We start from the raw sequence: 21446 nt of genomic DNA, 5'->3' as shown, positions 1-21446 counted from the left end.
CTTAGTTACTAACACGCACACCTTTAGAGACCTCAATCGTAAGGTATCAAATTGACCTAGTTTGGACTCAAGCTACTTGAGGAAGTTGTAAAGCACACTTATAGGTTTCCAATGCCGCTAATTTCATATAGATCGCTCATCATTTGGACCACTTTCTATATATATTTTTAAAACTAGATCAAAATCTAAACACGGGATCAAATTCAGACCCCTATTCTAACCCCTGTTTGGATAGATTTTGGACATTTTTGTTCTATTTTTTCTATAATTATTTCACACTTAATCCCTTAATGAAACTCATTTTTCATTATGTTGGCTATGTTGTGTGAAAATATTATGATTTTTAGACCTATTTTGATAGGACACATCCTCGCAATATTGACTGAATATCCTACTGTTTTGACAATTTTCTGAAATATTGTTACTTGTTATCTGATTTTTGTAAAATCATATGTAGCTCATTTAGGAAAAATTTCTTCACAAAAGTTTTCGTTATCATGTCATGCATGATAGGAAATTTTTTCATCGCCAAATTGTCATTAGGCATTGCCCAATTTTGCTGTCTTTATATGCTTGTTCTGAAATTTCCTGACATGAAATTGATTGTGATTGTTTAGATAAATTCCTAGATTAGTTTGTGTATGAATCTAGGTCATTCCATCTTCATGAAAGTTGCTTTAAACACCTTGATATTCATTGTGAAATGATTTTCAACAAGTCTTATTTTCAAATCAAATTTAAAAATACTTTGGTACATGTGATGTTTTTGAAAACCGTTTACCAAGAAATTCTTCTCCAAAGCTCGATTTGGCTGAAGGAAGAGTTGTGGTTTGGACCATATTTAAAATGTTTGCGATGCTTGTGAGTGCATTTATGTGAGTCTTGAGCTAGCCTTGGCAATTGAATGTGTTCCATGGCCTAAATATTTCTTAATTCTAAATATTTTCAAACTTTTTTAAATCCTGATTTGACATGGTGGAAAGTAATGGTTTAAATTGTATTTAGAATGTTTGTGATGCTTATGAGTGCATTTATGCGAGTCTAGGCCTAGCCTTGGCAATTGAATGCCTTTCATAACTGAGACATTCACTTTGTCTCAAAACTTTTTGTAGATGATTTTCAAAAGATTTCTTTGAAATATCACATGTACTCCCTATGCATATAATCAGTCATTCATTTAGAAGTGTCTGTGTTTGTGATTGGTGTATGCCTTTGGTAATAAGTGATCCGCCAATGGCTTACTCATTTGTTTGATTGATTAAGAAATAATGTCTAAAAGGCCTACATACATGTTTAATTCCCGCAAATGCATGTAATTTCTCAATAAATGATAGGGTTGATGCATGATATCGAGGGAAAATCTTGGGATCACATAGAACACCTCATTAGGGACTTACAAGTGTTATTGGTCATGTGATAACACATTTGGTCAATAATGGGTATAAGTTACAAAAATGGATTGGGTAAGTATCTTAGAGGGATCTGTGCATGAACTATAAAGGCCAACCCTAATGCCCAAATATTCTTTTTGAATTGAACTTCCTTTAAGAGATTGATTTTAGTATGATGTTGTGCTTTTGTTTGTTTTGACATGTATGCCCGTTTCTTTCCATTGTATGTACCTAGTTATAGATTTCCTAAACTAGATCTAGATTAGGACCTTGAAGATGGAGAGAACATGAAGACGGTGGAGGTCATTGTCCATTATGACCATTATTTTGTACCATTCATCCCTAACATATGTCTCGGGTTCTTATTATTTGTATAAAAGTTCGACGAGTTGTGGGTTCTCTTTTCCTTTTATCATTTTCAATTGTGTTTCTTTTTTGTATTTTCTAGGATTGCACGATAGATTTACAGCTTTATTTGATTGTTTACTTATTGCTTCACAAGTTTCAATTAATTTGGTATTTCTTTTTCATTTTCTTTAGAAACAGATTAGCATGAAAACGATCAACCACGTATGATCGCTTAGTTTAGGACTAACAATCCCAAAAATGCAAGAAGAAATGCATGGTCACGTTAGGTAAACACAACAAACTATTTAGGTATTGAAATGACACTAATAGAAATATTGGCGTAGCCTAAATCCTTGGATCTAAATATCTAGTTGCGTAGAAATCGAGGGAATACTCTCGACCCTCGATTGGGTTTCTAGCCGACCCCCAAAAACGAGGTTAATGGTGACTCCTGTATTATTTTTAGGTTGTTCTAAACAATTAGACCGTATATTCTTAAGATTGTCTATAGAATATTATCCTATGTTAGAGACAATTATGATATTATTATTGATTATCTAATATCAATCACGATCGCATGAATATCTCCTTTGATTTCGCATATCTTGATTGATATATGTTACTTTAGATAGTGGTCTCATAAAGCCTATATATAGGCTAATGTAATGTTCATTATGATTAGGGGTGAGCATAACAAACTGACTGAATCAAGAACTATCCGGACCGGACCGGATTGGTTGGTGTGGTCCAGCTGCTAAGGACGTCCGTTTAGTTCTCGATTCCATAAAAATGGAAGTGGTGATTTTTAGTCTAGTACTCGGTTCTAGGAGGGAATCGGACTAGACCGCACCAACTCTTTTTTTTTTTATAAATATTTTTAATTCTTAAAAATAGCACTAAACCCTAAAATAATAACAATTCTAATATTTTTAATTATTTTTTAAAAAGTAATCAGTTCTATTAGACCATACTGGACTAGTTGGTCTAATCTGATTCCTGATCTCAGGACCATCCGGTCCGGTCCTTGGTTCCAAAAATGGGAACTAGTTTGGTTCTTGATTCTTAGGTGGGATTGGACTAGATCGAGAACTGATCATCCCTAATTATGATATATTGAAATAATAGAAAGTTCTTTATTCCTTTCTTTTGCATTATTTCTTCACTGCCTTTGCTTCTCACTTCAATCTTGAGTTATTCTGCCTTTGGGAATCACGTTTCACAGCTATAGCACTAAAAATTCGCATTCTTGAGTTATTCTACCTTTGCTTCTCACTTCAAGCTTGAGTTATTCTGCCTTTGGGAATCATTTTTCACCAGTGTAGCACTAGACATGTGTACGCTTAAATTATTCTACCTTTGCTTCTTATTTCAAGCTTGAGTTATTCTGCCTTTGCCTCTCACTTCAAGCTTGAGTTATTCTGCCTTTGGGAATCATTTTTCACCGCTAGTCAAGCTTTAGTTATTCTGCCTTTGGGAATCACTTTTCTTCCTTTGCCTCTCACTTCAAGCTTTAGTTATTCTTCCTTTGCCTCTCACTTCAAGCTTTAGTTATTCTTCCTTTGCATCTCACTTCAAGATTTAGTTATTCTGCCTTTGGGAATCACTTTTCTTCCTTTGCCTCTCACTTCAAGCTTTAGTTATTCTTCCTTTGCCTCTCACTTCAAGCTTTAGTTATTCTGCCTTTGGGAATCACTTTTCACCGCTATTCAAGCTTTAGTTATTCTGCCTTTGGGAATCACTTTTCTTCCTTTGCCTCTCACTTCAAGCTTTAGTTATTCTTCCTTTGCATCTCACTTCAAGCTTTAGTTATTCTGCCTTTGGGAATCACTTTTCTTCCTTTGCCTCTCACTTCAAGCTTTAGTTATTCTTCCTTTGCCTCTCACTTCAAGCTTTAGTTATTCTGCCTTTGGGAATCACTTTTCACCGCTATTCAAGCTTTAGTTATTCTGCCTTTGGGAATCACTTTTCTTCCTTTGCCTCTCACTTCAAGCTTTAGTTATTCTTCCTTTGCATCTCACTTCAAGCTTTAGTTATTCTGCCTTTGGGAATCACTTTTCTTCCTTTGCCTCACTTCAAGCTTTAGTTATTCTTCCTTTGCCTCTCACTTCAAGCTTTAGTTATTCTGCCTTTGGGAATCACTTTTCATCTTGATGAAGCCGATGAAGTGACTTTCATACGTTATTCACAACAATCAGATTTTTGTCGAGACATAATCAAAGGCTCTATGCGTGCTCAAAGACGTAAAACAGTTATTTGTGAATTGTTTCAAGCAAATGTGCATTCTCCTCTTTTTTTTGGACATAATAGGCAAACCCCTTTTTCTTTTGATATCTCCGAGATGATAAAATTCATTTTGAAAAAATGGATGTATAAAAAAACAACAGAATTAAGAATCTCGGATTATACCAAGGAAAAGAAAAAAGAAAATGAGAAAAAAAGAGAGGACTAAACATGTGCATGGTTGAGTTATTCTACCTTTGCTTCTCACTTCAAGCTTGACTTATTCTGTCTTTGCTTCTCACTTAAAGCTTGACTTATTCTGCCTTTGGGAATCATTTTTCATCGCTATAGCGCTAAACATGTTCATGCTTGAGTTATTGTACCTTTGCTTCTCACTTTTAGCTTGAGTTATTCTGCCTTTGCTTCTTCCTTCTCCGGATAAAATTGAGCATCTCTGGCTTTGCGATTCTTTAGGATCTAGAGTAAGGGGAGGGCACGTTTTCAACACGTGGACCCCTGGAGTGTCAAAAGTTGACACAAATGGACATTTAAGTGCCCAAAGTTATGAAAGTGACACTTAAGTGCCAAATTCGGAGCAAACGAGATCACCTAAGTGCCAATCCGGTCAAAATGCTAACGTGTGATTTTTCGGTGAAGCAAATGCAAAATGACGTCATTTTTGGTGTTGACATAGTAAAACAATAATATAAAATACTTAAATTAAATTTAAAAAAAAAATTAAAAAGGGGTGGGGGAGGTAGCTAAGGGCTCAGCCCTCAATCGCCACCGCTGGGAAGGGCCGGCGACGGAGGGCGAGGGTCGGCCGGGATCATCGCCAAGCCTTAGCCAGGATTGGCGACCCCGGCCGATCGGGCGGCGAGGGCCGCGAGCCCTTGCCTGCACCCTCGCCCAGATTCGGTGAGGGTCGACAGCCCTCGCCCAGCCAAGCCAAGGGCCGCCGACCTTCGCCGGTTCGGTGAGGGCAGCGACCCTCGCCCGATTTGGGGTGAGGGCTCGTGAGCCCTCACCGCCGGTCGGCCGGGGTTACTAGCCCCGAGCCAGGGCTCGGCGACCTTGGCCGACCCTCCCCCTCCGTCGCTAGCCCTTCCTAGCGGCGATGGGGAGGCGGCGGTGACTCACCCTTAGCTGCCTACCCTTTTTTAAACATTTTTAAAATTTTTTAAATTTTTTAGTATTTGTATATTAAAATATTTTAAATAAATTTAGTTTAAATTAAATTTAATTAATTTTTATATTAATTTATCACCACGTTAGCACCAAAATGATTTCGTTTTTGCATTATTTAGCCACATCAGTGTGCAAAACGGCATCGTTTTGCACTTATTTCGTTGGAAATTGCGCACGTTAGCATTTTGGCTAGAATGGCACTTAAGTGATCCATTTCTCTTTGAATGTGGCACTTTAAGTGCCACTTTCGTAACTTTTGGTATTTAAGTGTCCATTTATGCTAACTTTTGGCACTTGAAGTGATCTTTTGCCGCACATTTTCCTTTCAGTAGTTAATGTTTTTTTACCTTGATCAAAGATCTAGTACACCGAATCAATCATAAAAGTTCTAACCGAGTGACAATTAAAGAATTACTTTCATACAAATCACTTTGCTCTGCCTCTGGTTTTTTACATCATTCAATTTTTAGAAGTTGACACATGAATTTTTCGCCTCAATGGTTGTTATTCATATTTTACGAAAATTAAGGGATCAAAGCCATTGACATTGTTGGAATTTGACTCCTAACAAAAAAATTTGCATTACATTTTGGCATTTGGGATTTCGCATTTGGGAGATGTGTTGAATATAGTTTAGGATCACAGTGCTGTTAACGTTTTATTAAGTTAGAGTTGTATTTACTTGCATTTGACGACATTAGCATCTTTTATGAATTTCATTTGCATGTTATTATCTACTGGGACGTTTACTATGTCGTAGCACGCTGTGTTACATGACGTAGCATATTAGAAGATTATTCACCTTGAGAGATCTTAAGCACGTCAGGGAAGTAACATTGAAGGAAATCGAGAGATAGAGAGGATCACACTCATTGGGAAACCTTCACTGCTAAACCTTCACCATTATCAATCTGTGTGGTATTTCTGGTGACCCTTGAGCGTAATTTCTTCATAAATTATTGGAATGAGAAAGGCAAGAGAAAGGATGGGCTAGCCAAAATGATTGAGGGAGAGGTTCAGGGTGAAATATGAGAGAGAAAGTGTGAGAGTTGGTTACGCAGGGTGGCTGAAAAGGAAATATAAATAAAAAAACAAAGAAAAAAAAGAGTGTGGCCAAGAGTGAGAGGGAGACTCCGAGGAAAAGAACCAGATAATTAAGAGAGATGAATTGTGTGATCACAAGAAAAGAAAATCGAAAATTCGGGTCGTTAGTTGAGGATTCGTCTCTGCCATTCACAGATTTTCCTATCATCTAATCCAGTCTTGGGACGACCCTCGATGTTCCTTGGATGCTGCCTCATCCTAACTTTATTATAAGTCAAACATTGTGTCAGGATTATTCAACAATCAGGTCAATCGAACCAAAGTTTATGAACCATTTGTGTCAATTTTCTAAATAAAAACTGATTTGAGAAGGTTTGGAAAATTGTCTAATTTTACAAAGATTGAAATAAGTTATGATATGAATTTACAAGTGGGTTTGCCCGGGGTTGGGTTGGGACCCACTAACGTTAAGGAATTTGGGCTCACATTTTAGAGAATCAATTAAGAATTTTACATGCATAGGTAACAAGGGGAGAGGGCGGAGGGGACAGACGGCTGTCATGTGATTTGCTTCTTTTTGAAGAGGAAATTGTTAATCATCCGAAACTTCGATTGGCATCACTGGCTCATATATCACTAAATAATAAATCGGCATTGCGTGAGGTCTATTATATAATAAACGCAATAAATGCTGCCTCGTGCTCGAGTGGCAGCTAATCGCCCTTGACCAGACACCGGCTAAGTTTGGTCCTTTCGAAGCACTATCGATTTTATCATATCATTTGAATTTCAATTGGGGTCACCAGCTCCATCCAGCACGCGTGGTGAGAAATCCAAGAGAAGTGAGGTCTACTAAACAATAGACTCAAGGGTTAATATTACGAAAAACCCCAAATCAATACGCATATGACAAATTTATTACAAACTAATTTTCTAACCATGAAAAATCCCAAATTTATATACTTATAATAATTTTATTCCAAATTAATTTTTTAAACACAAAAACTTTAAATTAATATATTTGTGACAAATTTACTCATAACTAATCTTTTTTATTGCAAAAATCTCCTAAACTAGTACATTTATAACAAATATACTCTCCATTAAATTAGATTAATACCATGAAAATCACAAAACCGATAAACACGTGACAAACATAGGGTAAAACCCAAAATTAATATACTCAACTGTTATGTGTCATCCAAATTAGCAATTTAATAGTAAAATTTAGCATATAGTATTGGACTTTATGAATACGTCCATGATGGGCTGCGATTAAGTTGGATCGGTTCTTCTTGATATGCTATGATGGAGAGATAACCTTTGAAAGGGTATGAAAGAAGTCATATAAATAACTTCTAGAGATAGCCGTTGGGCTATTGGTAAATAGAACATTTTGAAAGAAAGTTTTCTCTCTTCTTCTCCTCTCTCCATCAAAGAACAAAAGGCATTCCATTACTATTTTGAGAAGGCAATCGGTATTAACATTGTGGAAATTGAATGTTTTCCTTGTGTTGCATTTAGACCATTGTGAAGTCATTTTGTCCATTGTTCGCTCGTGATTCAACGTTCGTTCCAAGGTGATTTGTTTATTGCGTATTGAAGAGGTAAGTCATTTCTCCCTCCGACTTTCTTCCAACATTGGTATCAGAGCCTATGTTATGATTTCTGCATTGTTTTCCCATCGAATTTTCTCATTTGTTGCTTGATATGGGGATCAAAAGGATGAACTTTACATTGTTTGGATGTTCATTGCTTGGATATTGCAACATGAATCATCGAAAATGAATCACGACGAAGAATGGGTTTGGAGATCGAGTATATTTGTACAATTTTTGCCATTTTTCAAATTATTTTATTGGTCAAAATCAAATTTTGAATATATAAGGTGAAAGTACTCGTCGAGACAAGTTAAATGTGGATCGAGCACCGCTGGAAGACATCGGACGCACCCTACGTGCTGGGAATGCTCAACGAGTGAGTGACACGTGCTTATCTATGAACTGACGAGTGCTAACATCGTTGATGACATCAGCCAACAATTGGTAACCATCGAATGACGTCATCAATGACATCACCCCTATCTGGCGGCAGTTCGTCGACCAGTGACCCGATCCGACCCGACTGATGACCTAACCTAGTGACCTGAATTGGTTGACTGGTCAACCTCTTCGATTGGTTAGTCAGTTCGGTAGTTGGACATGTCAGACTGACCAAGAGCCGTATTGGCTCGCTTGCGCATGTAGGCGTGTTGGAGGTGCAATCGATGCGTGGTTGGTGGCGTTTGATTTGTATCGATGTGCTCTAGTAGTTATTTTACATTCTTTAAGCTTTTAAAGGTATAAAAATGTGTACGGAACCCTAAGCACGCGCATTTTGGGGGTATAAGTGCATTGTTTATTCCTTTCAACCTATATTTTCTTATGGTTTTAGATATAAAGAAGCTAGCCTATATGAAAATGACCGCATATATCCTGTGTAGAGCTTGGTTCAATGATAGCATGTATATGGTTTAATGTGCTTGCAATTTCTTGGTTCCAAGCAAACTCAAACAATGGTTGGAAATCCTTGATTTTTCCAATATGTGTTAAATTCCGCTTTTGATTATAGTTGCTGCATGATTATTTTATGCGTTGGTTCACATCATGTTATGTTATTTTTATTTATTTAATAGATAAATTTGGAAATTACATGAGGTAATGTAATTATTCTTTTCTAGTGGGAGTTTGTAAGTTAGTAGAATTCGAAAGAGTTCTCACCTAGAACTTAAAATTTGCACAAATTAAACTAGTTAATGATAGTAGAATAATCATAAATAGAAGCTGATTGGGAACATAATGAACTTTTGTTTCTGTGCCTGTTGTTGAATTATCATTAATTTAGTTTATCTTTGCTGCAAATTAAATATGTGTGTTACTCTAAAAATATGTTAGTATTGATTATGCGTTTACTATGTCAATGTGTTATAGCAATTGATTATGGCTTTGGCATCCAAAACAATTGTGACTGACCTTAATAAGTGTGAGAAACTGAAATATAAGTTTGGAGGTATGTATTCCATTAAGTTGAGGAGACTCACAATCAAGTTTGACACATACTAAAAACGCACAAATGTGACAATAATGCAGCATCTTTGAGAGATGTCAAACATGATTCGTGAGCTGAAATCGGCAGGTCACTCCCTTACTGATGAACAGTAAGTTCAAGCTGTTATAAGGTCGCTTCCTGACAATTGGAAGCATATGAAGATAAACATGACGCACAATGAGAATATTGTCACTTTTGACAATATAATATGTCATTTGGAATTAGAGGTTAAGTGTCTAGAAGCTAGAGATTCTTTACCCATACTTATGTTGTTTAATTGAATTCGGGCAAAGTTTCGGACTTCAAGCGCAAAAGGAATCATCAATTCAATAACAAAGGGAATGAAATTGATTAAGCACCTAAAATGGCTTAGACCTTCCGATGTAAGAAGCGTGATGGGAAGAAGGATAATGCCAAGATGAAGTGCTACAATTATGGCAAGATGGGTCACTTTGCTACTAAATGCACTGAGTCGAAAAAGGTACCCTATTAACTCCATTACTTTAAGTAATGTTTTTTGTTTCTAGCATTGTAGTGCTTCTTGAATCTCATCTAATGTGTAATGTAGAATCAGGAATAATAGACCACGTAGCTAGAAATGGATGAGCATTTATGAAATATCGTCGGATACAATTTGGAAGAAGATGGATATATGTTGGAAATAATTCAAGAGTTGAAGTGAAGGGTATCAGGACATGTAAATTAATTTTATAAGGTGGTCAAAGCCTATTCTTACATGATATCCTCTATGCTCTAGATATTCAATGAAACTTGGTCTCCATAGTTGCTTTTCTTAGCCTAGGTTATGTATTGAATTTCCATGGTGATTGTGTTGACATCTTATTTCGAACAGTTTATTTTGGTTCTGGTCATGTATTGAATGATTTTATAGTGTTAGACATTGACTATGATGTGTACAATGTTAATGCTGATGATTGTCATTCTTTAATTGCATCTTCTAATTATGATGAGATTGATGCAAGTACTTGGAATGTTAGACTATGTCACATTGGATTACAAATGATGCAAAGGTTAGCTAGAGAAGAACTTTTATGGTCACTTGCTAATGTTGGTTACCTGTATGTAAACATTGTTTAGTGAGAAAAGCAACTAGAAAACCATTCGGTAAGGGGACTAGAGCCGAACTTCCATTGCAACTCATACATTCTGACATTTGTGGTCTATTTAACGTGAAGGGGAGACATGGAGCCTCATATTTCATCACTTTTATAGATGACTTCACACAATTCAGTTATATTTTTTTGATCTTCCATAAGTTAGAAGCATTAGACTGCTTTAGACGATATATAGCATTGGTAGAGAATCAATTGAACAAAATAATAAAGGCATTGAGAATTGATCGCAGATGTGAGTATCTATTTGAGCAATTCAAGGCTCTTTGTGATATAAAGAGATTTGTATGACAATTAACTATTTCCGATACTTCGCAACAAAATGGGGTTGCTGAGAGAATGAATAGAACCTTATTGGAAATTATTGTTTATGATGGCGCAAGCAAATCTACATATCTCGTATTGAGGAAATGTGTGCTCTCAAAGTCAATCACTTCCACTTCTTATGAATTATGGACCGGTAGGAAACCAGAGTTATGTAATCTACGTCCTTGGGGGTGTACCGCTTATGTTCATGATTCTTCTCATAAATATAGAAAATTAGGCCATAGAAGGAAGAAATATATCTTTATAAGATATTTTGAACACTCCAAAGGGTGCCTGTTTATAGGTGAACACGCTAATGGAAGTGTAATCGAAATGGAATCACGAAATATCATGTTCTTAAATAACGATTTTCTAGTAGATGTGAGATTGATAAGGATTTCTAAATATATGAGATGGAAGATCTTGATAATACACCCACTAATGTTGTCGAGGGAAATAAAGATTTGCCTCAACATACAAGATTGAATGGGAGTGCGTTTTCGGGTTTGTGGATTGTCTTGAAAGATAAGTTTGGAGATATGTCTACCACTAAGTTGAGGGGACTCACCATTAAGTTTAATACATACTGAAAGCACACAAATATGACAATGAGACAACATATTTGAGAGATGTTAAACATGATTCATGAGTTGGAGTTGGCAGGTCACTCCCTTACTAATGAACAACATGTTTAGGCTGTTATAAGGTATCTTTTAGACAATTGGGAGCATATGAAGATAAACATGTAAATTAATTTTATGAGGTGGTCGAAGCCTATTCTTACATGATGTCTACTATGCTTTAGATATTCAACGAAACTTAGTCTCCGTAATTGTTCTTCTTAGCCTAGGTTATGTATTGAATTTCCATGGTGCTTGTGTTGACATTTTATTTGGAACAGTTTATTTTGGTTCTGGTCATGTATTAAATGGTTTTATAGTATTAGACATTGACTATGATGTCTTTAATTGCATATTCCAACAATGTTAATATTGATGGTTGTTTTTCTTTAATTGCATATTCCAATAATGTTGAGATTGATACAAGTACTTGGCATGCTAGACTATGTCACGTTAGATTACAAATGATGCAAAGTTTAGTTAAGAAAAGCCTTTTAGGGTCACTCGCTAATGTTGATTTACCCGTATGTAAACATTGTCTAGTAGGTATTCTTACCTTTTACCCAAAAAAAAAAAAAAAAAAAAAAAAAACATTGTCTATTAGGAAAACAACTAGAAAACTATTCGATAAAGGAACTAGAGCTGAACTTCCATTGCAACTCATACATTTTGACATTTGTAGTCCATTGAACATGAAGACGAGGCATGAAGCCTCATATTTTATCACTTTTATAGATGACTTCATGTAATTTAGTCATATTTTTCTGATCTCCCATAAGTCGGAAGCATTAGACTACTTTAAATGATATATAGTGTTGGTAGAGATTTAGTTGAACAAAACAATAAAAGCATTGAGGATTGATCACGGTCATGAGTATCTATTTGAGTAATTCAAGACTCTTTGTGATGAAAAATGAATTGTACAACAATTAACTATTTCTAGCACTTCGCAACAAAATGGGGTTGCTGAGAGAAGGAATAAAATCCTATTGAAAATTGTTAGGTTTATGACGGCGCAAACAAATCTACCTATCTAGTATTAGGGAGATGCGTTATTTATTGTTGCCTATTTACTTAATTGTGTACTCTTAAAGTTAGTCACTTTCACCCTTATGAATTATAGACTGGTAGGAAACCAAACTTAAGTAATCTACATCTTAGTAATCTACATCTCTGGGGATGTGCAACTTATGTTCATGATTCTTCTCATAAATATAAAAAATTAGGCTTTAAAGGGAAGAAATGTATCTTTATAAGATACTCCGAACACTCCAAAATGTGCGCGTTCATAGGTGAATATGCTAATGGAAGTGTAACCAAAATGGAGTCATGAGATGTCACGTTTTTGGAAAACGATTTTCCTAATAGATGTGAGATTGATAAGGACTTCCAATTATATGAGATGGAAGATCCTAATAATACACCCACTAATGTTGTCGAGAGAAATGAAAATTTACCCCAACATACAAGACTAAGTGGGAGTGCGCTTTCAGTATGTGGATTATCTTGAAAGATAAGTTTGGAGGTATGTTTGCCTCTAAGTTGAGAAGACTCACCATCAAGTTTGACACATATCGAAGGCGCACAAATGTGACAATAAGGCAACATCTTTTAGAGATGTCAAACATAATTCGTGAATTGAAGTTGGTAGGTTACTCCCTTATTGATAAACATCATGTTTAGGCTATTATAAGATCTCTTCCTGACAATTGGGAGTATAATAAAGATAAACATGACGCACAATGAGAATATTGTCACTTTTGACGATATAGCACGTCATTTGGAATTAGAGAATGAATGTCTAAAGGCTGCAAGATCCTCAACCCATACTTATGTTGCTTAATTGAGTTCACGCAAAGTTTCAGGCTTCAAGCGCAAAATGAACCATTAATTCAACAACAAAGGGAATGAGACTGATTAGACATCTAAGAGGACTAAGACCTTCCAATGTAAGAAGCATCGTGGGAAGAAGGACAAGACCAAGATGAAGTGCTACAATTATAGCAAGATGGGTTACTTTGCTAGTGAATGCACTGAGTCGAAAGATGTATCATATTGCTCAATTACTTTAACTAATACTTTTGTTTCTAGCACTGTAATACTTGTTGAATCTCATCTAATGTGGAATGTATATTCATGAGCAATAGACCACGTAGTTAGAAATCAAGGAGTATTTTTGGAGTATTGTTGGATACAGCTTGAAAGAAGATAGATATATGTTGAAAATAACTCAAGAGTTGAAATGAAGGGTATCAGACATGTAAATTAATTTTACGAGGTGATCGAAGCCTATTCCTACATGATGTCCTCTATGCTCTAAATATTTGATGAAACTTGGTCTCCTTAATTGTTCTTCCTAGCCTAAGTTATGTATTGAACTTACATGGTGATTGTGTTGATATTTTATTTGGAACAGTTTATTTTGGTTTTGGTCTTGTATTGAATAATTTTATGATGTTAGACATTGACTATGATGTGTACAATGTTAATGCTGATGGTTGTTTTTCTTTAATTGCACCTTCTAATAATGTTGAGATTGATGAAAGGACTTGGCATGCTAGACTATGTCACATTGGGTTACAAATGAGGTAAATTTTAGCTAGAGAAGGTTTTTTTGGGTCATTCACTAATGTTAATTTACCCGTATGTAAACATTGTTTAGTGGGAAAAGCAACTAGAAAACCATTCGGTAAGGAAACTAGAGCCGAACTTCCATTGTAACTCATATATTCTGACATTTGTTGTCTATTGAACGTGAGGGTGAGGCATGGAGTCTTATATTTCATCACTTTGATATATGACTTCACGCGATTCAGTTATGTTTTTTTAATCTCCCATAAGTCGGAAGTATTAAACTACTTTAGACAATATATAGCATTGGTAGAGAATCAGTTGAACAAAATAATAAAGGCATTAAGGATCAATTGCAAACGTGAGTATCTATTTGAGTAATTCAAGGCTCTTTGTGATGAAAATGGAATTGCATGATAATTGACTATTACTAGTACTCCGCAACAAAATGGGGTTGCTAAAAGAAGGAATAGAACCATATTAGAAATAATTAGGTCTATGATGGCACAAGCAAATCTACCTATCTCGTATTGGAGAGATGTGTTATTAACTATTACCTATATACTTAATCGTGTGCTCTCAAGATCAGTCACTTCCATCCCATATGAATTATAGACTGGTAGGAAACCAGACTTAAGTAATCTATATCATTGGGAGTCAGTAGCTTATGTTCATAATTCTTCTCATAAATATGAAAAATTAGGCTCTAAAGGAAAGAAATGTATCTTCATAAGATATTTTGAATACTTGAAAAGGTATGTGTTCATAGAGAAACAAGTTAATGGAAGTGTAACCGAAATGGAGTTACGAGATGTCACGTTCTTAGAGAACAATTTTTCTAGTAGAGGTAAGATTGATAAGGACTTCAAATTATATGAGATGGGAGATCCTAATAATACTCCCACTAATGTTATCAAGGGAAATGAAGATTTACCTCAACATACAAGACCGAGTAGGAGGGTTGCATCGCTTGGCAAACTGAATTCTAGAGAAGTTCAGTTACGTAAAAATAATTATAAAAATATTCCCCATCGTTGTTTTGATATTGAAGAGGAAGCATTTATAATTGCTTTGTAAGACAATACTTAACTTAAGACTGTTCAAAAGGCTTTCTCATCCTCTAATAAGGAAGAATGGAAAAAAGTTTTGGAAAATGAGATTGAGCCAATAAAGGCAAACCACGTCTAGGACTTGATTGAGCCAATAAGGGCAAAACAAATGGGCTTTCAAGATTAAGTGAAGGGCGGGTGGATCTATTGAAAAGTATAAGGCTCGTCTCGTGGCGAAAGGCTATAATCAACAAAAATGTATAGATTATGACGAAACACTTTCATCAGTTGTAAGGTTTACCTATATACGCCTTATCCTAACCATTGTTACACATTTGGACCTAGAATTACATCAAATGGATGTAAAGACGACATTTCTCAATGAAGAACTAGATGATGAAATTTATATGAAGCAGTTAATAGGTTTCATAGCTGAAGGTTAGGAGCATAAAGTTTGCAAACTTCATCGCTCAATATATGGCTTTAAGCAATCATTTAGAAAGTGGTGTCTTGGTTTTCATTGAATTATAACATCTTTCGAGTTCACGATGATTGAAGAAGATCATTGTTTATAAGTCAAACGGTCTGAAAATAAATTTGTGATTTTATTACTTTATGAGGACGATATTCTGTTGGTTGGAAATGATAAGGGTTTGGTTATCATCATAAAAGAATGGTTGTCCTCCAATTTTGAAATGAAGGACATGGGAGAAAAGGTTTATATTTTAGGAGTTAAGATAAAAAAAAAATTTTGATAAAGGAAACTCCTTACTTTATCACAAGAGTCTGATATAATGAAAATTCTTGAGTGTTTCAATATGCAGCATTATAATCCCATTTATATCCATGTCATGCAAGACGAAGGCTTGAGTACTAAGATATGTCCTAAAAATTTGAAAGAAAATAAAGAAATGGAAATTGTTCTTTATGATAGTGCGGTCAGAAGTTTGATGTATGCTATGATGTGTACTCGACCTGACATATGTTATGTCGTAGGATTGGTAAGCCAATATCAATCAAATCCTGGTCAAGCACAATTAAAAGGCACCATGGACTATCGACTTTGTTATCAAGAGAATAATTTACACTTATTAGGCTATTTAGATGCTGATTGGGGAGGAAACTTAGATGAGCGTCTCAACTTCTGGATATGCGTTCTTGCTAAATGAAGGTGCAATTTATTGGAATAGTAAGAAACAGACATGCACGGCCTTATTTATGATGGAGACAGAATTTATTACATACTCTGCTATAGTGCAAGAAGCAGTGTGGCTAAAATGTTTCTTGAAAAATTTAGCCATTGTCACTGAGGTTTTAAGACTAGTTATAGTTTATTGTGATAATCAAGCAGCCATTGCCTATGTGAAGATCTCAAGTATTATGGAAGGACGAAGTACATTAACATAAATAATAACTTCATTAGAAGTATAATAGCGTAGAAAGAAATGATCATTCAATACATTTCAACTAATAGTATGGTTATTGATCCATTTATGAAGGATGTTACTAGAGATGTGTTCTTGACCCATAGAATGTCTCTAGGATTATGTAGAATGTGATATGTAATATTGTTGAGGATCATTGGATTATGTATTTGTGAATACATGTATTGTACTTGTTTTGTTTAGTGACTTGATGTTTCATTAATAAATACAAATCTCTTATGAGACTAGCACAAACACATATATATATATTGTTGAAAGTAAGTCAGCAGAAATAATTGACTCACTCACACGAGCAATCACCTTAGGTGCTATAGTTAGCACGTTGATATGATACTTTATGTACATATAAAAGCTAAAGAGCAAGTTTAGTACATAAAATAACGCGTCGCCTTGATTGGAGTCAAGATGAGGTTTGTGATTTTTATATGGTTAGATCAAACATGATAGTCCCACAATCATGTATGCTTGAAAGATGCTAGATGTGAGTACTTAATTGGGCACTGTAGAAGGCGAGTTGATATATCACTCGAGCTAAACATGAGTATTATACGACCAACAAGAGAAGGTGAGTGAAATTATCCCTATTTATTCATTGTGTGAGCCCTTGATGTAATTTATAATTTATCTCATTTTGCACCCCATGTTATTTATGATTATATTCTCAAAGTGAAAGATTAATATTGTTACTTTAGCATGTTACTGGTAGTCATGAATATATATATATATATATATATATTTATGGGATGTGTCTAGGAAAACAGTTGTTCTTAAATGAAGAGAGACATGATTGTGAAGGAAGACTATTGTTATTTTATATTTGTCACATGTATTTATCAGTTGACCAATTATATCACTTTATGTGATTTTGGATATAATTGTAAATATATTGTCTTACGAGATTAGTTAAGTATAGCCTTTAAATGATAGGTATACTTGAACTGATGTAGCAAAATATGTCTGGGGCACTATGGGACATAAATTGTTTATTTCTTTTTTAGGGTTGTAGCCATTATGTCATTTCTAACAGGTGCATAATTTGAGCTCTCAAGTACAGATGTACTTATTGGTCGCACAGCTTTTTTGCCAATATGAATTGTTTATTAAGTAAATGAATGTTGAATGCCTTAGATTTTTGATAGAGCGCTATTAAGCCCATCATGTCTAAGTGGAAGATGTTGTACTTTGTGAATACGTCCATGATGGGGTGCGATTAAGTCGTACCAATTCATCTTGATATGCTATGATGGAGAGATACTTTTTGAAAGGGTATGAAAGAAGTCATATAAATAACTTTTGGATATAACTGTTGGGCGGTTGGTAGACAGAACATTTTGAAAGATAGTTTTATCTCTTCTTCATTGAAGACAATCAGCATTAACGCCGTGGAAATTAAATGTTATCCTCGTGATTGCATTTGGACCATCGTGAAGTCATTTTGTCAATCGTTTGCTCATGATTCAACATTTGTTTTGGGGTGATTTGTTTATTGTGCATTGAAGAGGTAAGTCGTTTCTTCCATCGACTTTCTTCTAACAGACAGTAAATTTATCATAAGTGTATTGATTTGGGATAAATTTGTCAAATATGTATCAGTTTGGGGTTTTTCGTGATATTAATGCTAAATTCAGTAAATGGTTGCCTTGTGTTTAGGTAGCCAATGGTTGTCGACGCCAGCAAAGTTATGACCTTTTTAAAGTTGTGTCCATTTGAACTTGCAAATTTAAGCGGCCGACGAATTTGTAGGCCCGCACGAAACTAAATTAAGAGTTGGGGAAAAAACACGTGGATCATACCTGAGAAAAACAAAAATTATTACTTTTTTAATCAAAGGAAGTTTAGGGGGACGGGAGGTTACCCCATGCCGAGGCCAAGGCGGGATTCAATCCCGAGCATGGTGGGCGAAGAGAACGAACTTTAACAGCTGAGCCAATTTGATTTGGCACAAAAATTAATTTAAAATGGCGTATGTATTCATTGTGAACTGCAACAGCTAGTCAATCATGAAATGAGGTACGAGGTACAAAACCATTTCATCATAGTGGCGTCCACTTCTTGTCACGCCTAAAAGTCAAACCAACCGACCACTATTCCTTCACCCCTTTAATCAAATTCCCGCTAGATTTATTTTATTTTATTTTATTTTATTGTTAATTTCATGATCACTCTCCATAAAAGCTGCCAAATCTAGTTTGTGGGCTTATTCTAGCACAGAATACCCTTTTCTTGCACTGGATTGTGCTGAAACTTTTGCTCCTGATTGACTGAGCAGGAAAAAAAAGAGGATGGCAGGAGCAGGAACATCTGAAAGTGACTGTCATCTCGATGAAGTCGAATTTTCAATAAAGAGGAAACTTGAGGGACTATCGCCACTATCCGACTGCTGCATCTTCACCGTTCCGGAGAGGCTCCGGCAAACAAACGAAAAGGCCTACACGCCCTGCATCGTTGCGATTGGACCTTATCACCATCTCAATTCAAGCCTCATGCCGATGGAAAATCACAAGCTGCTTTACTTGCAGAACTTCCTCCTGTACAACCAGAATTACCGTCTCAAGGAGTACATTCAGAGGGTCAAGTCCTGGGAGAATGATGCCCGGAACTCCTACGATAAGAAGATCAACCTTGACTCCAACAAGTTTGCCGAGATGATCCTCCTCGATGGCATCTTCGTGATCCAGCTCTTCCTGATGAAGCAGAACAATGGTTTCAGGCTGCCCAATGATCAGATCTTCGGCAAGCCGTGGATGTTGACTGATATCCGCAGCGACATGGCACTGCTGGAGAACCAGATGCCATTTTTCATCGTCCAGAAGCTGTTTTATATGGCGTTTGGACCGCACCACAGTCCTACGCTGCTTCAACTCGTGTGGTCGTTCTTCGAGCTAACTACGGAGATGGGGCATTTGCCGTGGTGGGTGGTAGAGTCAGAGGTGAAGCACTTCCTCGACGTGATCAGGCTCTCGTTCTTGCCATCGGTGAGGATGACACCAAATGAGAGCCAAGTGAAGACAGAGTTCACCCAGAGTGCGACCGAGCTGGTGAAGGCCGGAGTGAAGCTGAGAAGAGGTACGAGTTGACCAGTGTCATTTTGTTTTCTTAATACGAATATCTATTTGATTCTGTTTTGTTTTCTATTTATTCCCTATTATTAACAATGCTCTCAGGTAAGAGCAACTGCTTGTTCGATATTGAGTTCAAGAACGGAGTGCTCAACATCCCGGAACTGAAACTTTTTGATATTACGGAATCCTATTTTCGGAACATTATTGCCTTCGAGCAATGTTACCACTACAACGACAGGTATTTGATTGACTACCTGGCATTTATGGATTCCCTGGTCGATACCCAGTATGATGCAAAGTTGCTGATTGAAGAGAGAATCATCAACAACTGGCTCAGCAATAAAAAAGCTGTCGCAGACCTAATCAACTCCTTATGCGAGAAAGTTACCCTGTCAAAACCAGGATACTACTTCAACAACCTCAGCATCGACCTCAACAACCATTGCAAAAAGTCTTGTAACAAGTGGAAGGCGACGTTCAAGCATGAGTACTGCAGTAACCCGTGGGCGGTCATCTCGGTTATTGCTGCAGTGGTGTTGCTTTTACTGACTGCAGCACAGACTGTGTGCTCAGTCATCTCTCTCTAATAACCTTGCTTTTTCAAATGGTAAATTGCCACTGCAATTCTCTAAATTTCTATTGAATGATGTGTGATCAGCGGCCACTCCCTATTGGAATCGCAGAACATCGATTTATATATGTCCAGAGGGGTGCTCGCTTTTCCCTATTCAATACATTTCACGATGTAGAACTGCAGAATATGAATGGTATGTAGTGATTCAACATATATCCTAAGGATGGCTCGCCGAATAAATGTTGCCGCAATTGACATTAGCTTTTGCCTGCGCAGCTTGTCTGCGCTTATCGGCATTTAGCAATTAATAAATTTGAGGCATGGTGAGAAGGAATCAATGAATTTTTTTAGAGTCTTTGTTGTAAGTACGCCTACAAAAGAGGCTCCTCGCTAGAGCCTTGCCAGCCACGGTGGGGAAAAAAAGGGAAAAAAAGGAAGAAGAGCAAGAGAAAGAGAAAATTAAAAATAAAAGTAAAAATAAAAATAATTGAAAAAATAAGATATTTTTAAAAAATTGTTTATGTCAGCATCGGTCGGCCAAAATTGGCCAAATGGCTTGAATTGGTCAATTGTAAAAGGTTTATGACTAAATTGGCTAAAAAAAAGGTTTAGGATTGAATTAGAAAAGTTGCAATAGGTTTAGTACTTTTTTGATAGTTTTCCTGCCAAACTCCTAGGTAATTTACCCGAGTTAAGTCCATGTCACCCATATTTCTCTATGGTTTTAAAAATAAAAATGCTAGCTCACATGTATATTATCACATATATAAAATATAGAACATGATTCATTGATAGCACATATAAAGTTTAACATGTAACAATGAATGAAACAATGTAATTGGATTTGCATGTGATTTCAGTGACAAATTACCCCTTCTTCAAATCTAAAATTATATGTATATGATAAATGTGACATATAAACTTCATGAAAGAATTTTCAGGATTCAATCGCTTTATAACCGCTAAAATGACACACTTAATTGACTTTGAGAAATATCGATTTTATATTGTGATGGGATGTCTCCTATTCTAATACATGGTCATACTCCACCAAAGAGATCTACGTCCAAGTCTCTGATGTATCCATAGAGATAATACAAAAGAAGTGTAACCAAGCATGGGGATGACTATCCGAGTGTCTTGGTAAATTTCTTTTGCACTGGGCTTTTCAGTTGTCGAGCATCTTTAGTACATCTATTGATTACCACATCCCTAATTTGAAACGACCCTTCCTTCATTGCCTCAAGCTTCTTTAAATGAAAAGGCGACTCTTCTTCATATTTCAAACATCTATCATCAAACATCTCAAGGACATTTTCTCGCTTCCGTAAAGTGGAACGCACATCCTCGAAGAGAAGTCAGGGTGAAAGGAACTTTCATTTAATAATCATCCTAATAGAACAAGTTA

General features: G+C 36.0%; 1 protein-coding gene across 1 annotated transcript; it reads left to right on the top strand.

Annotated features, from left to right (window-relative positions):
• The first annotated feature begins 18588 nt into the window (after nt 1-18588).
• On the top strand, nt 18589-20163 carry LOC104428794 (UPF0481 protein At3g47200). The gene is made up of 2 exons (XM_018866371.2): nt 18589-19468; nt 19567-20163. Exons 1-2 carry the CDS (start codon nt 18685-18687, stop codon nt 20049-20051), a joined length of 1269 nt encoding a protein of 422 aa, XP_018721916.2. The 5' UTR covers nt 18589-18684; the 3' UTR covers nt 20052-20163.
• Nucleotides 20164-21446: the final 1283 nt, after the last annotated feature.

This window comes from Eucalyptus grandis, chromosome 1 (genome assembly GCF_016545825.1).
Source record: "Eucalyptus grandis isolate ANBG69807.140 chromosome 1, ASM1654582v1, whole genome shotgun sequence".
NCBI classification, from domain to species: Eukaryota; Viridiplantae; Streptophyta; class Magnoliopsida; order Myrtales; family Myrtaceae; genus Eucalyptus; species Eucalyptus grandis.
The sequence above is the reverse complement of the archived record's forward strand: the minus strand, read 5'-3'. Positions and strand labels throughout refer to the sequence as shown.

Bases quoted from the DNA above. Each gene is read 5' to 3' on its own strand.
- LOC104428794 (XM_018866371.2), top strand. From the start codon at position 18,685: ATGGCAGGAGCAGGAACATCTGAAAGTGACTGTCATCTCGATGAAGTC. The intron at 19,469-19,566 runs GTACGAGTTGAC...CAATGCTCTCAG, and splicing joins CGGAGTGAAGCTGAGAAGAG to GTAAGAGCAACTGCTTGTTC.